Genomic DNA, 21,684 nt, shown 5'->3' with positions numbered 1-21,684 from the left:
AGGTGTCAAGGGACACCCGGATGGAACGAAGTTATAAAAAAGAGAGAGAGACAGAGAGAGAAACACGCGCTTAATACTATAGCGTTTTTGCTCTAGTTGTAATATACCGACACTTTGTGTCATGTCGTTACAACTTTTTCCGGCTAGCCCCCTTTCGCAACGCGCGATAAGGAACTTTGTTCTAATAAATATTTTCTTTTCTTCTACACAGTAAGTTTAAAAAGTCTTACGGCCGAACTCAGACGTTTAATGATAAAAAACTTTGATTTAATTAAGAGTTTGACAGATAATCTATGAGCCTTATGTCAAAATCTTAATTTAATTACATTTAAGTAAATAATATCCGTCTCGGTGCGACAGATAAGTCTATTAAATCATAAAGATTTACAGGGTCCTTATCACTTGACTATACCCTCTCCATTTTACGTATTTTTTTATAAAAACGAGCAAACGGGTCACCTGATGGAAAGCAACTACCGTCGCCCATGGACACTCAACATTAGAAGAGCTGCAGGTGCGTTTGCCCCTTTAACCATCACCATCATAAGACGCAGTAAATTAATACCATACAGAATTAACAACTAATAACATGAAATAATATTGTCACAAGTGTTCCATTGTTCCACCCGGTATATATGTGCCCAAGGTGAGATGATCCACAGTGGGTATAGGACTACGTACGTCCACACTCCAAACATATCATGAAAGTCCGTGTCGGGGTTTTCTTGGTGATCCAAGTAAGTTGTATATTTTTTATTCAAACGGTAAATCGAGACATAAAACTTTTTATAAAATGCCAATGAGAATGAAATTCTGTTGTTTTCATTATGATATAGCAACTGCAGTAAGCTAAAAGATCATTTCTCTACAGAAAGAAACTGCTGAAAAAGCTGACCAAGATATTTATCTTTATTTCAATAGGTATCTTTTCTGGCTTTTGTGTCGATAGCTTATATTTTATGCAGTTCTAATATTATTATTTATTTTCTATCAATTAGTTTTATGTGACTAATTAATTGTAATAACATTTTATAAGAATTATAAATCAATTGTTTTTATAGGTTTTCTTCGTTTTGGCAGCAGCCGACGATGGTAAGTCTTAACTACACGTAAATAGAAAAAGACAGAGTGAAGGAATATTCCTTCACTCTGTCTCTTTCTATTCATTTGATTTTCCGTTTGGAGACCCTTCAGCAATGTAAAATAACGTACACAAAACCCGTAACTATTTTCAATTTTGATGAATAATAATAATAAATTATAATAAGTACTTTAACACGCAAATAATTCCAGTCACCCAAGTCGAAGTCGTCACTGCAACCGAAAGATATGTAGAGAATCAAACAGAGGTTTATCAGTACGTTGAAGAGAGTACCGAAACTGAAGTCACAGAAATACAATCGGACGATACCCAATGGTCACCGCAAAACCAGCAAATATCGCAGACTGTTGGCCAAAACCAACAAACTACCTCGCAAGTTGTTGACCAAAATCAGCAAACTACCTCGCAAGTTGTTGACCAAAATCAGCAAACTATCTCGCAAGTTGTTGACCAAAACCAACAAACTACGTCGCAGGTTGTTGGGCAAAATCAGCCAATAAATGACGGAGAAAACCAGCAACAAACTTTGCAGGTTGTCCAACTCAATCACAAGAACGGACAAGCCTCACAAAACCAACAGCCAATCATATCTGGTCGTAACCACCATAATCTTCCACTCTTCAATCAAAACCAGCGACCTAGCTCACAAGTACCAAAACCGCCTGGAATGAACCAGCAACCACAAAATAATGGAGGGCAAAACCCGCAACATGGCTTCTCATTATTTGGTCATGGACGGGGACACCAAAACCAGCAACAGATTAATCAACCTTCCGGACAAAACCAGCAACAGGCACAAATTTTTTGGCAACAAGTCCCTAACGGAAGGCCTCAAAATGGAGGAAATGGATTGCTTGGACTTGGACAAAGAAGGGGTGGCTTGCTCAATAATGTTCTAGGTAATGAATAATAATGTTCTACTAAATCTAAGTTTACTTACTTTGCTATTTTTATATGTATTCTGTTATTTCAATCAGTTAACTCTAATTATAGCTTGTTCTAATAATAACTCTAATGATTATTCTTAAAACGTAGCAACATATTTTATAGTTTGTTATATTTATATTTTTTTTGGTGTTACAGGTGGCGTCAAACAAATTATATCTGGCACTTTGAAGTCTGTTCTGGGTATTAATGGTAAGTAGTACAACACTAGAATAAAAAAAAATGCTATACCTATATCTTATTAAAGAAGCAGCCACGTTTTTATGACGTAGTTTAACATTACAGGCAAAAAAGTATACAATATTTTTATGATATCGGACTATTGTAGTTTTGATATTACCTAAATGGCTTTGTAACTCCTTTATGATGATAATATTTCAGGTAATCCAGACATCGTTAACATATTGTACCAGTTGACTGGACATAGAGGTAAGATAAACAGACTGTTTGAGACTTACGGCTGCACTCAGAGACATTAATTGTTCATTAAGCTTCAGTTTAATGAAGAGTTTGAAAGATAATGTCAAAATCGTCATACAGTTAAGTAATTAATATTCGTATCTGAGTGCGGCAGTTCGTAGACCGAATACTTTCCGGAATACAAGCATTTTGTGGCTTTCACGTACACTACAGTCATAGTAAGATTTGGTGAAATAGGTTTTTAATAAACCCAGGCAGATAACTGTAATATGTTCGATTACCCGAAGTTTATCTTAACGTGTGCTCCTCTAATTCCTGTATCTTTTTATAGATGAACAGTCGGCCTTGCAGTACATAAGAACTATCGCTGAATTTGACGGTAAGTTAAAAAAATATATAAATACAATGGTAACCACAGACATAGATCAAGATATATACCGCATGTGTATGTACTTCGCGTGCCATATCGCGTTCCCAAACGACGAGCAATGCTAGTCTTTCGAAAGTCTGTTTTTTAGTCTGCGCTCCACCGTTATCGTCAATCGGAATTTTTAAAATGCCTATTTGCCGTATTGAGCTGTCGAAATTCGAATAGAAACGTTGGCCTAGATAAAGGACACGTTTCTTATCATCAAGTGGCGCGCTCGTTTTCATACAAATGAAGGGACATGCGGTATCTATCTTGATCTATGTCTGTGATGGTAACATACATAAAGGCGAGACCGCACTAAAGCGACACGACACGTCGCGACACTTCACGTTCCATAGAACTGACGTTTGTAATACGTCAGATTCACGTCTGTTGTATGAAATGTGAAGTGTCGCGTGGTGACTGGTGCCGCTGCCGCGTAGTGTCGTGTAATGCGGTCTCACTGTAATGTATAGCCTGTCAAGAATAAAAAGTGGCATCATCGTAGTGTCATCCCTTTCAAATCAATTTAAGAAAAAGGGATGACACTTCGATGTTGCCACTTTTTAATTTCTTTACTTTCTTGCCAGACTATGTGTAATCAATAAATCTTGAAATAATCCAGTTCACATTGCAATAACTGATCCTTCATTTACTACACAAGCAGACACGAGTTTCGCTGTAAAAGCGGCGCTGCGTCGCGTAGTGCAGTTCAAAAACCTAACCTATTTAATACTATTAGTACTGACTCAGATTTTTTGTATTATTTGAGTGCCTAGTTGTTCAGAATACCTATCTGAAAAAGTACCTTAAATAAAATAGAAGAAAAAAAAAGAATACCTTAAGTTTTACAACAGTGTTCTTAATACAATTTTTATTTATTTATTATTTTTCACAGATGTCGATGCGGTGTACCAGTTTTTGAGTCAATGCAAGGGCAACAGGAGTTGGTCGTATATTATCAACTTCTTGAACCAATTTGAAGGAAGCGCTAGTGAGTTTTATTGTTTTCTTTGAATCTTTGTACTCATAAAGTTAACTATAATAACTCTGTGATATAAAGCTTGGTAAAAAAGAGTGGCGCGGTGACAGCTAAAAGTAAAAGTTAATCTTATATATAAAATTCTCGATTTTAACCAAATTTTATATTCATATTCAGTGGGTCTGAGAATCGGCTACTGGGTACTTTTTATATTGATAAGTGCATTTGTTGAATAAATAATAGTAAATTATTACAACTCGAGACTGACGGCGACTATTGTTTGTGAGACGGGATAGCGATGGACGTTGCCATTGTGACATACTTATTTAGTCAGTTCAATAAAATAATACGGGCGAAATACTTTATATGGCAAAGAAACGTTTGCCGGGACAGCTAGTATTTATATACATTACATTACTTATCAATTCTAGTACATTATGTGCCAAAAGTACGTTCAAGCGTTTTGTAGGGTAGCGGGTAGCCTATAATAAAAGGAAAGCGCCATCATTTAATACGCACGCTTTTTGGCCAATCTGTATTTAAATTATTTAAAATAAGTTACTAAAACATGACGGTTTAAAATATGTTTGAATTTTTTAAATTCATATTTTATAACTTTTTATTCAATAATAAATATTTTTCAGATATTTCTGTATTGGTGAGGTTGCTAAGAATTATAACCAACAATAGAAGTAAGTATGATGGCAATATCTTCTTTCAATTTACTTCAATCCGCCTGCTTATCAGCCCTGGATTTATAAGGCCGTATACCTAGGCCGTAAGATTTCGTATATGGGGCGGCGGAAATAAAATGGCCTAGTGCCTACACACATAAAAAATATAAATTCGGCTCTGCCACTTATGCCAATCTGGATATTTTTTTGTATAGATTAAGAGGAGTCCACACCGCCGTTTTTACATACAAACGTTGTCCCCTGTTTCCTCCGTGGATAATGCGGGTAGAGTTATGATTTTTTTCCTGAATATCTATGGCCACTATTAGTATGTCCATATGTTTTCTTTTTTTTCATAATTTTATTATTAAAAAAGATAAGAACGTCTAAAAACCCAAAAAAATGGCCAGATTTTCCTCTGTGTTCAAACACCCAGAAAACAAAACTGCTTAAATATACAAAAAAAATAATAAAACATAGGAACACAGCTCAAGCCTTGCTTTAATTCTTAATGAAAAAAGTACTTAAATCGATTAAGTTTTGGAGAAGGAATCAGCGGACAACGAATCGAAGATTTTCTGTTCTTTTATTAGAACTTTTGTCGTGTTGTCTCTATCGCGCTCTGCGGTGGGAGACTTGAGATTGGTGAGACAGCAATATATTTTCAAATACCTATTTTCAATTTCTCTCGCCTTTGTGTATCCTGTTAAACATACAGTTACTATTTAACTATAACGCAATTTATATTCCAGATGTGCTGAACGCGTTTGACACTATCAAGCGTGTGACGGGACACGACAACTTTGTCGGCGTCGTCGAGATACTGCTGCGCATCACCGGTGGCAAGAGTGAGTATGCATACTAATATTATAAATCTGTTACCTCTATGCGCTAAAATTTGGTACGGAGAAACTTAGGCTGGTATAAAATATAGTCAGACAGACATACTTAAGATGCGACCCAGTCTCAAGACGTGGTTCGGCTCTGTGATTGGTCCAAATTTTGACAGCCAACCAATCACAGAGGCAGAGCCTGAACCGTGTCTTGAGACTGAGATGCATCTTGAGTACTGACTATTTATACCGGCCTTAGAGTCCCGGGAAAGGATATAAGATTTTGTTGCGGAATAATGTACGGTTCCCACGTGATAAACGAATTTTGGTGCAACAAAGTTGCGGGCGTTGCAGCAAGCGACCGCGACCGTTAAAAATTCAAATCAAATGCCAGTTTATGAATTAGGCCCACAGACATAGATCAATATAGATACCGCATGTCGCTCCATTTGTATGAAAACGAGCGTGCCACTTTTTTCCTACCTACTGTGTCGTACAGATGCTAAGAAACGTGTCCATTATCTAAGCCAACGTTTCTATTTGAATTTCTACAGCTCAGTACGGTTCTTTCAGGCATTAAGGCATTTTTCAAATTCGGAAGATCCGATCCGTCCGATTCCGATAGCAGACTTAAGAACATACTTTCGAAAGACGTGCATTGCTCGTCGTTTGGAAACGCGATATGGCACGCGAAGTACTTACATACACATGCGGTATCTATCTACTGACATCGGTCAAGCGACCGAGACAGCCACTGGTTTGTGGTGGCGTAGGGCAAGATAGATTTTGACGCCATCTAGTGACACTAACATGCATACACACATTATGTTAAAAATTATCGCTAGATGGCGCTATTAATTTTATCGAACTACCGTCGTGACGTCGTCGTTATTTTGTTATATTTATATTTTATTTCAATTTCAGCTGAAGCTGACATAAACGATTATTACGTACACAACTTCGAAAAACTGCACGGTAAGTAATACAACATAATATTGATTTTATACAATAAATACAAGTTAATATTGAATTAGAATTTAATCAAAACGCTTAAATATGGGTAGTCCCCTCTATTGATAACAGTTTAACCATACTAATATTATAAATGCAATAGTGTTTCCTGTCTGTCTGTTACCTCTTCACGCCACAACAGCTGAACCGATTTTGCTGAAATACTTTGAGTCCCGGGAAAGGACATAGGGTGAAAAGGAAAATGTACGGTTCCCGCGCGATAAGCGAATATCGTCCGTTATCTAGATATATATATAGATACACTGATGAAGCCGCCGGCTAAAGCTGTTTAAAGCATACACATAATATCATAGAAATGTATTACCATACATAATATATTTCAGGTCTGGAAGCCCTGAGGCAACACATACTACAATGGACTGGCGGGATCGGCTCAGCGGAGTTTATCAACGTGTTGGAAGCTCTCAAACCGGAAATCGGTAAGGGTTAAGGCCCAAGGGACAAATATCGGTCATGCGGTCAGAAGTTCAAGCGGTCAGGTCTGCGTTCTTTTGTTGTCACAAAGGAGGCATTCTGACGCAGTCAGAACGCTTCCTGTGTGAGCATAATACAATAATACCCCCACACCGGTTTCGGTGACGGTGGCCGGTTTCTTTATAGTGCCCAAGTGTGTGCGCAGTACACTAGAGCACTCTCTATTCCCTTACTCTCATAACCCAGTGGGACGGAAGACCGACACGACTGACGAGAGATCAGGCGCAGGACCGATTTTTTACATGCCCATCCAACGCATGGATCATCTTACTTGTCAGACAATCAGGTGATCAGCCTGCATTGTCCTAACCAAACTTGGAAATAACATGTTTCCAATGCGGGACCACGAACTCCGAGTCAAGAGCGACGCTCTTAACCACTGGACCACGGAGACTGTGTGAGTATATCTATACAATAACGTAAGAGCCAGTTCACGCGGCGCGTTGCGTCAAAGTTGCGTCGACGCAGAATTGCCGTTGCGTTGTTTTAGATACAAAAAAACAAGCGCTGCGTCGTGATAGCACAACGCACACATGACGGACAGCAGCCCCCGAGACGAAGCGGGAGGGGGCGTTGACGTCAAGACTGCTTCGTATTAACGCTGCGATGACGCAGCGCCCGGTGGCCGGCTATGCGTCAAACGGCTGCGTCGACGCAACGCCCGTGTGGACAGGCTCTAATACAACTCAAAGAACGCAGAAGAGCGCTTCAACGCTTGACCGCGAGAACGCTCGATAGGTTCCTAAAAGTTCTTCTTCCTTCAATATGGCCATAAAGGAATAGCCAGTATCATTAATTTGACCTAAAGTAAAAAAAATAATATTAGACACTATATAAAAATCAAGCGAGGTGAACCGCCTGCTACCCTATATAGGTTAGGAAACCTGTAGTTAGAGCAATGTGGTTAATTGGAGACCAAAAAGAGGAGTGTTATTAGTTTACGTACCGCGACCAAACTACGCAGGTCCCCATCTGTATAGGGATCAACTTCCTTGATAGCACATTGAGAGCACAAGACTTATTATCTTGTATTTTACTCATCTCATTTTGTATTTTTTCTTTCTAGATGTAAACGCTACGCTTCAAGTCTTGATTACTGTTTTGAGAAAAAATGGTAAGTTATGTTATGTACGTACACTATAATTTATTTATACAGGCTGTAACAAAATTATGTAATAATATTTCAGGATGTGTATGTGTCCTTTATATGAAGTGCACTGTGAAAGTAGCAGTGCTGAAAGAACATTTTTTTTTGGAACGAAGTTCCTTATCGCGCGGTCGGCGTAAAGGTAGGACGATATTTGACCTCGACACTTTTTAGTACCTGCATGGGCAGAGGGCGTTGATAGTATTCATGTACGTCAACTAGATGCCGTTTATTGAGAATAAAGTACAGCGACGCGTTGCTAGTATTCCTGGGCGTCAAGAGATGGCGTTTTATTTAAAACATAAGAAATAACTTCGTTCCATTCGGGTGTACCTTGACATCTCTCAAGTTTTTGTTATTTTAGTTCCTTTGTGGTGAGAGTGCCGACTCAAGTTTTATCCATCTTCGAGGTGGAGGAGTTCTGGCCCGCCGGTGTAGTTTACCGGAGGTTCCGGGGGAGGCTACCGAACGAAGCGCGCATCACGTCGCCGAAAGAGACTTTACGTGATAAAGTGTAGTGTGATTGTGTGTGTGAATGTGTAAATAATATATATTAGGATAAAATTGTTCGGCGTGCATCCGTTGTCTGATTGCCATAACACAAGTTTTTACTTAGCATGGGATTAGACGACGTGATGTACGCTACCTAGCTTTTATACTATTGTATATTATTGTATGCTTAATAAAGAATTTTGAATTTGAATTGAATTTGAATTTGTATGGGCAACCGCCCGAGGGTCAGGAAATTTCCCATACAAGATTTAAAAAATCTTTCAGCGCTGCTACTTTCACAGCGAACTCTATATAAGGTGTGTAATGTGTATGTGTCACACATTACACACCTTAAACTATTATCACTTAGTTTTGTTACACCCTGTATATTCTGTATATTTTTTACAATTGCCTAAAAACTCAAGTTTTTTTATTACGATTTTTAGTCGCTTTCTAACTCAAATAACGTATATAAATATTTACCTTACAGACCTGGGCGAAGCTACAGCGCAGTTCCCCTCGCTGCTGGGAGTGAAGACCATGTCACAGGCCGTCAAAGAGTTCAACACCGTCATGAAACAACCCAGTAAGTGTTAGATAGAGACAGAAATACTCGTTGAAAGATGACATAGATCAGTAATTCCCAAAGTGGGACCTCCAGGGGTCCACGGGAGACTCAACGGGGGTCTACGTTGTGCGTGACAAAAACTGGGGGTCCACAATCTATCAAGCTTGAGGAGATTAAATGAAAAATATTTTTGACAGTATCCAAACGACCATTGCAACAGCGAAGGAAAATTCAAAATACAACAACTCGCTAATTATTTGATTTTTTTGCAGATTTACGTTTCAGTATCGAAGAGTGTCTACAGCAAGCTGGAAACGTCAGTAAGTATATTTTGTTATTACTAATGCAGAATTTTATCCATTTTATGTTAATTATCTATTTATATATTATGTATAATTAACAGTTATGAATTATTTTTATTTCTAAATGCTATTGTGAATGCCAATAATAGGCCTTTTAGCAACATTAATTCTTAAATTATCAAAAATTGGTTGCTGTCCCTAAACATTTTTATTTTTTTTTAGATCTGAAGACTGTTCTACAGGGTATGTACCGTGTGGTGGGCGCCAACAACCTGCGAACAGTGCAAATCACCGTGCAGAACCTCTTCAATGTTAACAGTAAGTGTGGCAGTTTACACTTAACAGTACTTGAAGGATCTTTTGACACTTGGATGACATTGTCATGGGGGCGTGGACGAGAAGCACTTGTCATTTAAAGGGACACCAGCATCATGACTAGGGCATCGAAACCCGGACCCAATTTTCAAAACCCGGGTTTTCGGGTTTTTTTAAACGAAAACCCGGGTACCCGGGTTTTTCGGGTTTTTTCGGGTTTTCTTAAAATTCAAAGATTTACGAAGCGAAAATACTTTCAATATGATTTTCAGCGATTGCCAACACCTTTCCAGTAAAATACTATTTAAATACCATAGTGTGCGGTCACATACTTTTAAAAAAGCGACAATTTACCTTTCCTATTATATATATTGGATCTTATCAAAGCTAGGGATTAAGATTAAGTATTACAACAAGCTTCATCTCCAAATTACATAATTATATTATTAAATGTATTTGTATTTTATGAAATCAAATCTATCAAGAATTTTTGAAGACATATGGAAGAATAACCTTAATTATATAAAACGTATGCCAATAAATCTTTATTTAATCTTTTACATTTTTATTGCTGATTGTCACGTTATTAATAATTATGTGGTCCTAATTGATGATATACCTGTAATTAAATTTTTGTGCCTAGTTTTTACTTGAAATTGCCTTTTGTCTACCTTGCTACGGTATGAAGCCGAATATTCTTTGCAATTTAAGGTAACTTTTCTGTTATCCAACAAACTGGAAAATCTTACATTACACTACACCTCAAAGTTTTTGTAGTCATTAGTTCTAGTCACAATAGACAAAGTTCCTGTCAGATTACCATATAATTGATCAGACCAGACCATAATGAAATGTTGCATTAAATGAATTTGGAAGATTAACCATGGTGGCATGCTGTTACACACGAGAAATTGTCTCTGGCACTGGTGCTGATAAAAACTCTGCTTGTTATATTTCATCTCGATTCACTAAAATCACGTGTTTTAATAATTCGACCATTTTTCAGGTGTCCTCGACCTGTTCAAGTACATCAACCGCGTGACCAAGAGCCGCGACCCGGTGGGCGTGCTCGGCACCTTCCTGACCCTCACCCAGCAGTCCAACCTCGTTAACGCCTGCTCCGACATCCAGAGCCTCACCAGCAGACAGGGTGAGTCAGTACTTATACATACACCGCGTGACCAAGAGCCGCGACCCGTGGGCGTGCTCGGCACCTTCCTGACCCTCACCCAGCAGTCCAACCTCGTTAACGCCTGCTCCGACATCCAGAGCCTCACCAGCAGACAGGGTGAGTCAGTACTTATACATACACCGCGTGACCAAGAGCCGCGACCCGTGGGCGTGCTCGGCACCTTCCTGACCCTCACCCAGCAGTCCAACCTCGTCAACGCCTGCTCCGACATCCAGAGCCTCACCGGCAGACAGGGTGAGACATATCAACGAGCTGCCTATCACACATATACTGTAACTTTGAAATGGCGATGGAGAATATAGAAAGGACAACCATTTTGAAACTAAATGATTGTAAATTAAATATTTTATCGAAGTGGCCTAAGACGTGTTTAAGTGTCTAAACACACTAGGCCGAAAAAACGAGGCCGAAGTTCGGCATGATTACGCCTGCAACGTATTTTAAAATTTAAATTACCGATGACACCACGCCATGCAACTTGACGGATTAAGACTACGTCTTGATGCCCTAAGCAATCCACGCAGCTTGTGGGCCCCCCTATCCGTATGACAAGTGACAACTAGATTCGGTCTTTAAGCCTTTACCGCCTAAAACATTAGTTTTGTTCCTAGAAACATTTTTGGTTTGGTTTTTGGTGATGTGAGAGTGAGACGTGATGCCCTATTACGGATTTTTTTGTGCTTCTTTTGGTGCCCCCTCAGACGTGATGCCCTAGGCAATTGCTTAATTTGATTAAGGGTTCATCTGTCACTGACACCATACCGAAATTACGCTGCGTTATATTGTAAAATATGCGTAGCGCATTGCTAACGTAACCATGTAGAACGGCGTTTTTTCGGCCTAGTGTGTTTAGACACTAAGGCGTGAAAAAGTAAAAGATATACACGCATCTATAATATAATATTAGTATGGATGTTGTTTTGCAGTTACTGTCCTGGAGTTCCTAGAGCAGCTGCAACAGGAAGCCAACAGGGACGGCCTCGACATACTCAAGAACCTGCTCGTCATCACCGAGAGACGCTGTGAGTAGACACCATAAAGTTAATATAATAGTGGAATAGAGAAACAAAGGCCTGAGCAAGCGAGATGTCACTATCAGTAACACTGCGTGGTAAAAAGAGACGTGTGATACATGACAGCAGAACGAGAAGATCTTAGGAAGATGCTTGTGTAAGTGTATACGTAAACAAATTTTTACACATAGACGTAAACCAATTTCGGTTTCGTTTGACAGCTCGAGATTGTTGCTCTATTCCGCTAGGTATATCAACATTATGCTTTTTGCGAGTTTCTTACGCCGGTTCTTCTCGGCGGGGTAGTTCCCGAACCGGTGGTAGGCCTCATGTAGACACGACGTTCTAAAAGTGTTAACTTTGTTAATCTACTTAGAAATAAATATTTTTAATTTCATTTCATTATTGTAGACACTGGTTGTAATTGATTCCTAGGCAGTTAAGATACCAAAGTCATCTGGTCGGATCATGTCAATTCAATGTTAATAATTGTGATCTGGGCTGGGTTTGACGTAACGCAACTAAACTACGTAGGAACCCCATCTGCCTAGGAATCAACTTCTCTGATAGTACAATGCTCGTATCTTTAAAAGTGTATGTAAAAGGACTGAGCGGCGCCACTGCGACTTTGTGAAATGCAAAGAAACAACGTGGCTTCGCTCTTAGGGCCGCGCTACACCGGAATGCCAGCGGCGAGGCGAGCACTTTCAGTCTCATATAATTTTAAACTTTATCTTCATTACTAGATGACGCCCGCAACTCCATTGTGCCAAAATTATATTTATCGCGCGGGAACCGTAAAATTTTCCGGGATAAAACTATTCTATGTTCTTTCCCGGGACTCAAAGTATCTCCATGCCAAATTTCAGCAAAATCGGTTCAGTGGTTTGGGCGTGAAGAGGTAACAGACAGACAGACAGACACACTTTCGCATTTATAATATTAGTATGGAAGTATGGATTGTAATACATAGTATCGCTTGAGAAGTCTACGGCCGCCCGTGTCCGCTCGTGGCCGCAGAAAGTGCTCGCCTCGATGGCAGCGGCCATTCCCATGTGGCGCGGCCTTTACAGCTCAATTAGAATAAAAAAGTATCTAGAGATTTTTTGTGACTTTAGTGAACATCTATTAATCTACATCTATCTAATAATGGGAATGTTATGTTTCAGCTCTGGTCCGTGCGTGGGAGATCATAATCACCGTCACATCGGAGCCTGGTAAGTAAGAGGAGGCCGCTTCTTTCATTGAACTTTATTCTCTGCATAAAGGCCCAATTTCACCAACGTCTGTTAGTGTTAACAGCTTGTTTTAAAATTTCATGTCTTCTTTTTCATTCATATGGTAAACTAAAGAGGTAACATTATACTAATTCGAGCATTAACTTTAACAATCGTTAGTTAAATCGGTCATTAATATAATAATTGATAAATAAAATATCAATAAGAAAAGTGTCAATTTTGTTACTTGTTTGGAGTGAAATTGGTGCAAGCTATTGACATTAAATCCTGGAGATGTAAGTCGAGACCGAAATTTATTTTTAACGAAGTTCATCTTCGAAAACGCTTGGTCCGCACACATTGGGTCGGTGGTCCGGATGCGGACCGCGGTCCGCCATTTGGTGACCCCCGCTCTAAGCAATTGAAATTATTGTTAAATTTTCAAGCTGCCTAAATACTTTATGTTAATAAAATGACCACTATTTGCAGACATCTTCGAGGTGGTTAAATCCCTCAAGTCGTACACGCAGGTGGACATCATCACTTTCTTCCAGACCTGGATGAGAGTCACCAACACCAGCGACGTGCGCTCCGCCTGCAACAAGGTCACCAGGATATTCAGAGTCACCGGTAAGTCATTTAAAGCGAGACTAAGAGCCTGTCCACACGGGTGTTGCGTCATCGCAGCGTTAACGAAGCAGTCTTAACGTCAACACCCCCTCCCGATTCGACTCAGGGCTTGTACCATGAAACAATCTGACGAGAATGCCGCCTCCTACTCTAACAAACGTGAAATGACGTCGTTAGAGCAGCCTGCCTAGCATACGCCAACGAGATATCTCACTCTCGAGATAATTAAAAACTACTCGTCTCATAATGTCAAAATCTCGACATTATCTCGACAAAACTCAATAAAAATGTGTTATTTCGATGATAGATCTACGCGAAAAAAAATTTTTGTTATGCTAAGGTCAATAGAGATGAAGAGACAAACCATCAAACATCGAGAAAACATGTAGAGTGAGATATCTCGTTGGCGTATGCTAGGCAGGCAGGACGCAGCATTCTTGTCCGATTGTTTGAGTCTCAAAACGGTTTCGTAGTAGACCTACAGGAGCTGCTGTCATGTGTGCGTTGCGACGACGCAGCCGTCCGTGTGAACACCTTGGTTATTTGTATGTAAAAAAACGCAACGGCAGCGCTGCGTCGAAGCAACGCTGATGCAACGCGCCGTGTGGACTGGCTTGACTTCGTCCCTCGTTTTCACTCGCGTGGTGATAATACCCGCATGTAAAGTTTATATTTATGAATGCATATATTATATTCTGATTTCTGATATGCAAGCTACAATATATAGCTTTTTTTGACGACCTCTGTGGCTCAGTGGCTGTCGGTAGCTCAAACCGGGGGTCGCGGGTTCGAATCCCACCGACGTGACAAAAGTTTTCAGAGTTCCTAGGTCATGGATGTGTATTAAATATGTGTATCATATAATAAAAATCTTAAATATATGTATAGTATAAAAGTATTAAATATATTTCCGTTGTCTGGTACCCGTAACACAATTCCTTCAGGTACTTACCACGGGGCCAGACTGACGTGGTGTTAAGCGTCCATAGATATTAAATTAATTAAAATATATTGTGAAGTTTCATGAAAATCCATTTAGCAAGATTTTGCGCGAAAAGGCACCAAACATCCTCACAATGTTTTCTGGTTTATAAAATTAATAGGATAGCAATAGCACCATGCAGTATAGCCATATCACTCAATCAGTCAATCAATATATTATAGCGATGGTAACCAATCCCCTAATCGATATAATATCATAGCAATAGCACCCAATCAGCCAAACAAATTATAGCAATAGCAACCAACCATCAATCAATACGTACATCAATATTAGTTATTAGTTTATTACTCAATCACTAAATCATTTTCCTATCAAGAAAACATTAAAAAAATATATATTGTATTGCTATTTGTTCAGGACTTATAAATTATACTTACTGTTTTATTGCAGGTTTCTTCAGATGGATCAAAATTATTCGCACTATTATCACTATTGGTAAGCCACTCCTTTCTATATCCTGGTCGTAGGACAATAATAAATTAGTCCATTAACGCTATCGTCTATTTTACTTGTACACAAAACTTGTTATCTCCTTTCAACGCACACGTTATTTTGTTAACGTGTAAAAGAGACAAGCTGCTATAGGTCAATGTCCGATTTTTTCCCTATCCAGCTACAGGATTGTAAAATAATGTTATTAATTTTAAATTTTTTAAACTTTCAGATATTATAACTTTCATCAGAAGATTCGTGACAATCAGTACTCGACACTGTAAGTACTTATATTTATTTTTATATTTTACTCCACCCAGAAGATTTGGTTCCATACATTGTTGGTTACCAATGATATAATTACAAATATTATACAGGGTGTAACAAAAATAAGTGATAATATTTTAGGGTGTGTACATGTTCCTTGTAGAGAGTTCACTGTGAAAGTAGCAGCGCTGAAATACCAAAAAAAAATTTCACTTTTGTATGGGGAAACTCGTGACGCTCGAGCCATTGCCCATACAAAAGTGAAAAAAAAATTTCGTCTTTCAGAGGTGCTACTTTAACAGTGAACTCTCTACAAGGAACACGTACACAACCTAAAGTATTATCACTTATTTTTGTTACACACTGTATACTAGATGTTCTGCGCGGCTTCGCCCGCGTAATTTAGGAATGTCACGGATACCGTACATTTTTCCGCAAAAAAAGAAACGTATGTCCTTTCACGTGGTCTATTCTTCATGTGTGCCAAAGCCCAAATAACATAAAAACTGCTCCAGTACGTTCAAATAAGCCCTTTCAAATAATTTCCCTCGTTTTTTCCACACTTTCCTCTATTTCTTCGCTCCTGTTAGTTTTAGCGTGATAAAATATAGCCTATAGCCTTTCCCGATAAGTAGGCTATCTAACACTGAAATAATTTTTCAAATCGGACCAGTAGTTCCTGAGATTACCGCGTTCAAACAAACAAACTCTTGCCAATTATAATATTAGTATAGAATCTATACTATAGATTATTCTTACTGTACGGTAAAACAAATTTAATAAAGATTATGCCACAGACCCTATTTTGGGAATTTTCTTTCTAAAATATTCTGCGTTAAAGTTTTTGTTGTTTAACTAAGTCTTGTGTTGCATTTTCGTTGCTACATAATAATGATAATATGTTTTAATGTTGTGTTACAATTTCAGCTTTGGAGGATTCTGTCATTATTGTCCAACGAGTGACTGGCAACAGAGGTAATATTTTGTTTTGTTTACTTAATCAACATTTTCGTGGCTTGAAATTATAAACTTATGGCATCTAGTAAAGTAAGAGGAAAAGTTTGTAATCTGGCCCCTGAACGTAACAAATATTGTTCCTTTGTTATTTTAATGAGTGATATAATAATTCTTATCGCCTTTGTTGCAATAATAACAATAATAAATTTCGTGTATTTCAATTTCAATATAACTTTAATTTCGTGACTAAAATATAGGAAAAAAAACCCTCTAAACTTTTTTCACCTTGTAAGACAATCGACAATCGATTACCATCAGCTGATACGACTGTCGTTTGTCGGTTTATGCTTAAATTTTATTATTTATTTTCAGAACCCATTGAAGCTATGAAGAAAATAATTGTATTGGCCGGAACAACCGGTATGTATTATTTACTTGCAACGCCTTTCAATGTTTTTACTTTTTTAGTTAACTCCTAAGAATCAGATTTTACTTATCATGCCCTTTTAAAATTTCAACATGTGTACTTAGTAAACTATGATATATTTTTATATTACTATACAGGTTGAAATAAAAAAAAAACAAATGTAAACGTCCACAATCAAAAGATAGATCGTGAGCTTTTCGTGGCTTTTCCAATGACCCACCCAGCTGAAAGTATTTTATTCTCATAATTACTAGATTTATTTTACATGGCCCGGTGAACTTGTTATCACTTCCGTCCTAACATATTTTATCATTGTACAAACCTTCTTAGGACTTCCAAAAAAAAGTCATAATTAAAAATTAAAAATTAATAAACTAATTAAAAATACTTCTTTTTTATTAAAAAAAAAAACCAGTAGAACTGTTATTCAATATTTACCTATTATTATTATTTTAGTACTGCATTCTTTACCCTGCATACTATTTTTAGATTCAAGTTTTCCTCTCCTGCAGCGTTGCCTGGAAGAGATCGCTTATAACGATAAGGCCGCCCTTGCCCACATTTATGTTTTTCTTAAGTTTAGTTTAAGTAACTGATTGTACTTAATTTGATTTGAGTATTATGTAGATAAGTAAAGTCTCTATCTGTCTATCGACAGATATACACTTTACTTATCTACATAATATCTAGTTAATTATTAGTTAATTATTTATCTACATAATGTCTAGAAATTAATTTAAACTTTTTATATTTTTTCAGATATACTCAAAGCGATCAACTTCATAAAAGAACATCCCCTAGCACAAAGTCAAAATCAAGGTGCCAACAGCAATAGACCTGACATTAATATTACACCTGCCATTTTTGCCAATCCACCACAACCCGTACACCCAACTGATCCTGTTTCTGGTGACGGTACACCTGCAACTCCACAACCAGGATCAGGCTCGCCCGCAACGACATCCGTAAACCCAACTGGTACTGGTCCTGTTTCTGGTGACGGTACACCTGCAACTCCACCAGGCCAAGGATCGCCCGCAACGACATCCGTAAACCCAACTGGACCTGTTTCTGGTGACGGTACACCTGCAACTCCACAACTAGGATCAGGATCGCCCGCAACGGCATCCGTAAACCCAACTGGTACTGGCCCTGTTTCTGGTGACGGTACACCTGCAACTCCACCAGGCCAAGGATCGCCCGCAACGACATCCGTAAACCCAACCGGTACTGGTCCTGTTTCTGGTGACGGTACACCTGCAACTCCACAACCAGACCAAGGATCGCCCGCAACGACACCCGTACACCCAACTGGTCCTGTTTCTGGTGACGGTACACCTGCAACTCCACCAGGCCAAGGATCGCCCGCAACGACATCCGTAAACCCAACTGGTACTGGTCCTGTTTCTGGTGACGGTACACCTGCAATTCCACCAGGCCAAGGATCGCCCGCAACGACATCCGTAAACCCAACCGGTACTGGTCCTATTTCTAGTGACGGTACACCTGCAACTCCACAACCAGACCAAGGATCGCCCGCAACGACACCCGTACACCCAACTGGTCCTGTTTCTGGTGACGGTACACCTGCAACTCCACCAGGCCAAGGATCGCCCACAACGACATCCGAAAACCCAACTGGCCCTGTTTCTAGTGACGGTACAGGTGTACCGTCACCAGCTGGTTGTGGAGTTGCAGGTGCAACTCCACAACCAGGCGAGGGATCGCCCGCAACGACATCTGTTAACCCAACTGATCCTATTTCTGGCGACGGTACACCTAAAACTCCACAACCAGGCCCTAGCTCGCCCGGAACGACATCCGTAAACCCAACTGGTCCTGTTTCTGGTGACGGTACACCAGCAACTCCACAACAAGTCCAAGGATCGCCCGCAACGACATCCGCAAACCCAACTGGTACTGGTCCTGTTTCTGGTGACGGTACACCTGCAACTCCACAACAAGGGCAAGGATCGCCCGCAACGACATCCGTAAACCCAACTGGTCCTGTTTCTGGTGACGGTACACCTCCAACTTCACCAGGCCAAGGATCGCCCGCAACAACATCCGTAAACCCAACTGGTCCTGTTTCTGATGACGGTACACCTCCAACATCACCAGGCCAAGGATCGCCCGCAACGACATCCGTAAACCCAACTGGTACTGGTCCTGTTTATGGTGACGGTACACCTGCAACTCCACAACTAGGATCAGGATCGCCCGCAACGACATCCGCAAACCCAACTGGTACTGGTCCTGTTTCTGGTGACGGTACACCTGCAACTCCACCAGGCCAAGGATCGCCCGCAACGACATCCGTAAACCCAACTGGACCTGTTTCTGGTGACGGTACACCTGCAACTCCACAACAAGGGCAAGGATCGCCCGCAACGACATCCGTAAACCCAACTGGTCCTGTTTCTGGTGACGGTACACCTGCAACTCCACCAGGCCAAGGATCGCCCGCAACGACATCCGTAAACCCAACTGGTACTGGTCCTGTTTATGGTGACGGTACACCTGCAACTCCACAACTAGGATCAGGATCGCCCGCAACGACATCCGCAAACCCAACTGGTACTGGTCCTGTTTCTGGTGACGGTACACCTGCAACTCCACCAGGCCAAGGATCGCCCGCAACGACATCCGTAAACCCAACTGGACCTGTTTCTGGTGACGGTACACCTGCAACTCCACAACAAGGGCAAGGATCGCCCGCAACGACATCCGTAAACCCAACTGGTCCTGTTTCTGGTGACGGTACACCTGCAACTCCACCAGGCCAAGGATCGCCCGCAACGATATCCATAAACCCAACTGGTCCTGTTTCTGGTGACGGTACACCTGCAACTCCACAACAAGGCCAAGGATCGCCCGCAACGACATCCGTAAACCCAACTGGTACTGGTCCTGTTTATGGTGACGGTACACCTGCAACTCCACAACTAGGATCAGGATCGCCCGCAACGACATCCGCAAACCCAACTGGTACTGGTCCTGTTTCTGGTGACGGTACACCTGCAACTCCACCAGGCCAAGGATCGCCCGCAACGACATCCGTAAACTCAACTGGACCTGTTTCTGGTGACGGTACACCTGCAACTCCACAACAAGGGCAAGGATCGCCCGCAACGACATCCGTAAACCCAACTGGTCCTGTTTCTGGTGACGGTACACCTGCAACTCCACCAGGCCAAGGATCGCCCGCAACGATATCCGTAAACCCAACTGGTCCTGTTTCTGGTGACGGTACACCTGCAACTCCACAACAAGGCCAAGGATCGCCCGCAACGACATCCGTAAACCCAACTGGTCCTGTTTCTGGTGACGGTACACCTGCAACTCCACAACAAGGTCAAGGATCGCCCGCAACGACATCCGTAAACCCAACTGGTACTGGTCCTGTTTCTGGTGACGGTACACCTGCAACTCCACAACAAGGTCAAGGATCGCCCGCAACGACATCCGTAAACCCAACTGGTCTCGTTTCTGGTGACGGTACACCTGCAACTCCACCAGGCCAAGGATCGCCCGCAACGACATCCGTAAACCCAACTGGTCCTGTTTCTGGTGACGGTACACCTGCAACTCCACAACAAGGCCAAGGATCGCCCGCAACGACATCCGTAAACCCAACTGGTCCTGTTTCTGGTGACGGTACACCTGGAACTCCACAACCAGGCCCAGGATCGCCCTCAACGACATCCGTAAACCCGACTGGTCCTGTTTTTGGTGACGGTACACCTGCAACTTCACAACAAGGCCAAGGATCGCCCGCAACGACATCCGTAAACCCAACTGGTACTGGTCCTGTTTCTGGTGACGTTACACCTGCAACTCCACCAGGCCAAGGATCGCCCGCAACGACATCCGTAAACCCAACTGGTACTGGTCCTGTTTCTAGTGACTGTACATCTGCAACTCCACAACCAGACCAAGGATCGTCCGCAACGGCATCCGTAAACCCAACTGGTCCTGTTTCTGGTGACGGTACATCTGCAACTCCACCAGACCAAGGATCTGCCGCAACGACACCCGTACACCCAACTGGTCCTGTTTCTGGTGACGGTACACCTGCAACTCCACCAGGCCATGGATCTCCCGCAACGACATCCGTAAACCCAACTGGTACTGGTCCTGTTTCTGGTGACGGTACACCTGCAACTCCACAACCAGGCCCAGGATCGCCCGTAACGATATCATTAAACCCAACTGGTACTGGTCCTGCTTCTGGTGACGGTACACCTGCAACTCCAGCAGGCCAAGGATCGCCCGCAATGACATCCGTAAACCCAACTGGTACTGGTCCTGTTTATGGTGACGGTACACCTGCAACTCCACAACCAGGATCAGGATCGCCCGCAACGACATCCGTAAACCCAACTGGTACTGGTCCTGTTTCTGGTGACGGTACACCTGCAACTCCACCAGGCCAAGGATCGCCCGCAACGACATCCGTAAACCCAACTGGTACTGGTCCTGTTTCTGGTGACGGTACACCTGCAATTCAACCAGGCCAAGGATCGCCCGCAACGACATCCGTAAACCCAACTGGTACTGGACCTGTTTCTGGTGACGGGACACCTTCATCTCCACAACCAGACCAAGGATCGCCCGCAACGACACCCGTACACCCAACTGATCCTGTTTCTGGTGACGGTACACCTGCAACTCCACAACCAGGCCAAGGATCGCCCGCAACGACATCCGTAAATCCAACTGGTCCTGTTTCTGGTGACGGTACACCTGCAACTCCACAACAAGGCCAAGGATCGCCCGCAACGACATCCGTAAACCCAACTGGTACTGGTCCTGTTTCTGGTGACGGTACACCTGCAACTCCACCAGGCC

The 21,684-nt window shown here is 41.3% G+C and overlaps 1 protein-coding gene and 1 long non-coding RNA gene across 2 annotated transcripts; one reads left to right on the top strand and one right to left on the bottom strand.

Annotated features, from left to right (window-relative positions):
* The first annotated feature begins 618 nt into the window (after nucleotides 1–618).
* Nucleotides 619–18,637, top strand: LOC121736733. Its single transcript, XM_042128118.1, has 26 exons — nucleotides 619–737; nucleotides 1,062–1,092; nucleotides 1,294–2,001; nucleotides 2,186–2,239; nucleotides 2,429–2,476; nucleotides 2,799–2,846; nucleotides 3,775–3,870; nucleotides 4,503–4,550; nucleotides 5,285–5,380; nucleotides 6,290–6,340; nucleotides 6,721–6,816; nucleotides 7,938–7,985; nucleotides 9,001–9,096; nucleotides 9,351–9,398; nucleotides 9,603–9,698; nucleotides 10,702–11,121; nucleotides 11,814–11,909; nucleotides 13,070–13,117; nucleotides 13,607–13,747; nucleotides 15,141–15,185; nucleotides 15,415–15,462; nucleotides 16,377–16,424; nucleotides 16,779–16,826; nucleotides 17,593–17,976; nucleotides 18,329–18,575; nucleotides 18,631–18,637. The coding sequence occupies exons 1-26, from the start codon at nucleotides 702–704 to the stop codon at nucleotides 18,635–18,637; spliced, it is 3,132 nt and encodes a 1,043-aa protein (XP_041984052.1). The 5' UTR covers nucleotides 619–701.
* Nucleotides 18,638–19,544: 907 nt separating this feature from the next.
* On the bottom strand, nucleotides 19,545–19,930 carry LOC121736701. Its single transcript, XR_006037058.1, has 3 exons — nucleotides 19,909–19,930; nucleotides 19,678–19,737; nucleotides 19,545–19,599 (listed from the first exon to the last, which is right to left on the bottom strand). It is a non-coding gene; the product is annotated as an uncharacterized LOC121736701 (long non-coding RNA).
* Between the last annotated feature and the right edge of the window lie 1,754 nt (nucleotides 19,931–21,684).

This window comes from Aricia agestis, chromosome 19 (assembly GCF_905147365.1).
Source record: "Aricia agestis chromosome 19, ilAriAges1.1, whole genome shotgun sequence".
NCBI classification, from domain to species: Eukaryota; Metazoa; Arthropoda; class Insecta; order Lepidoptera; family Lycaenidae; genus Aricia; species Aricia agestis.
Note: the sequence above shows the minus strand (reverse complement) of the source record. Positions and strands in the feature narration are given on the sequence as shown.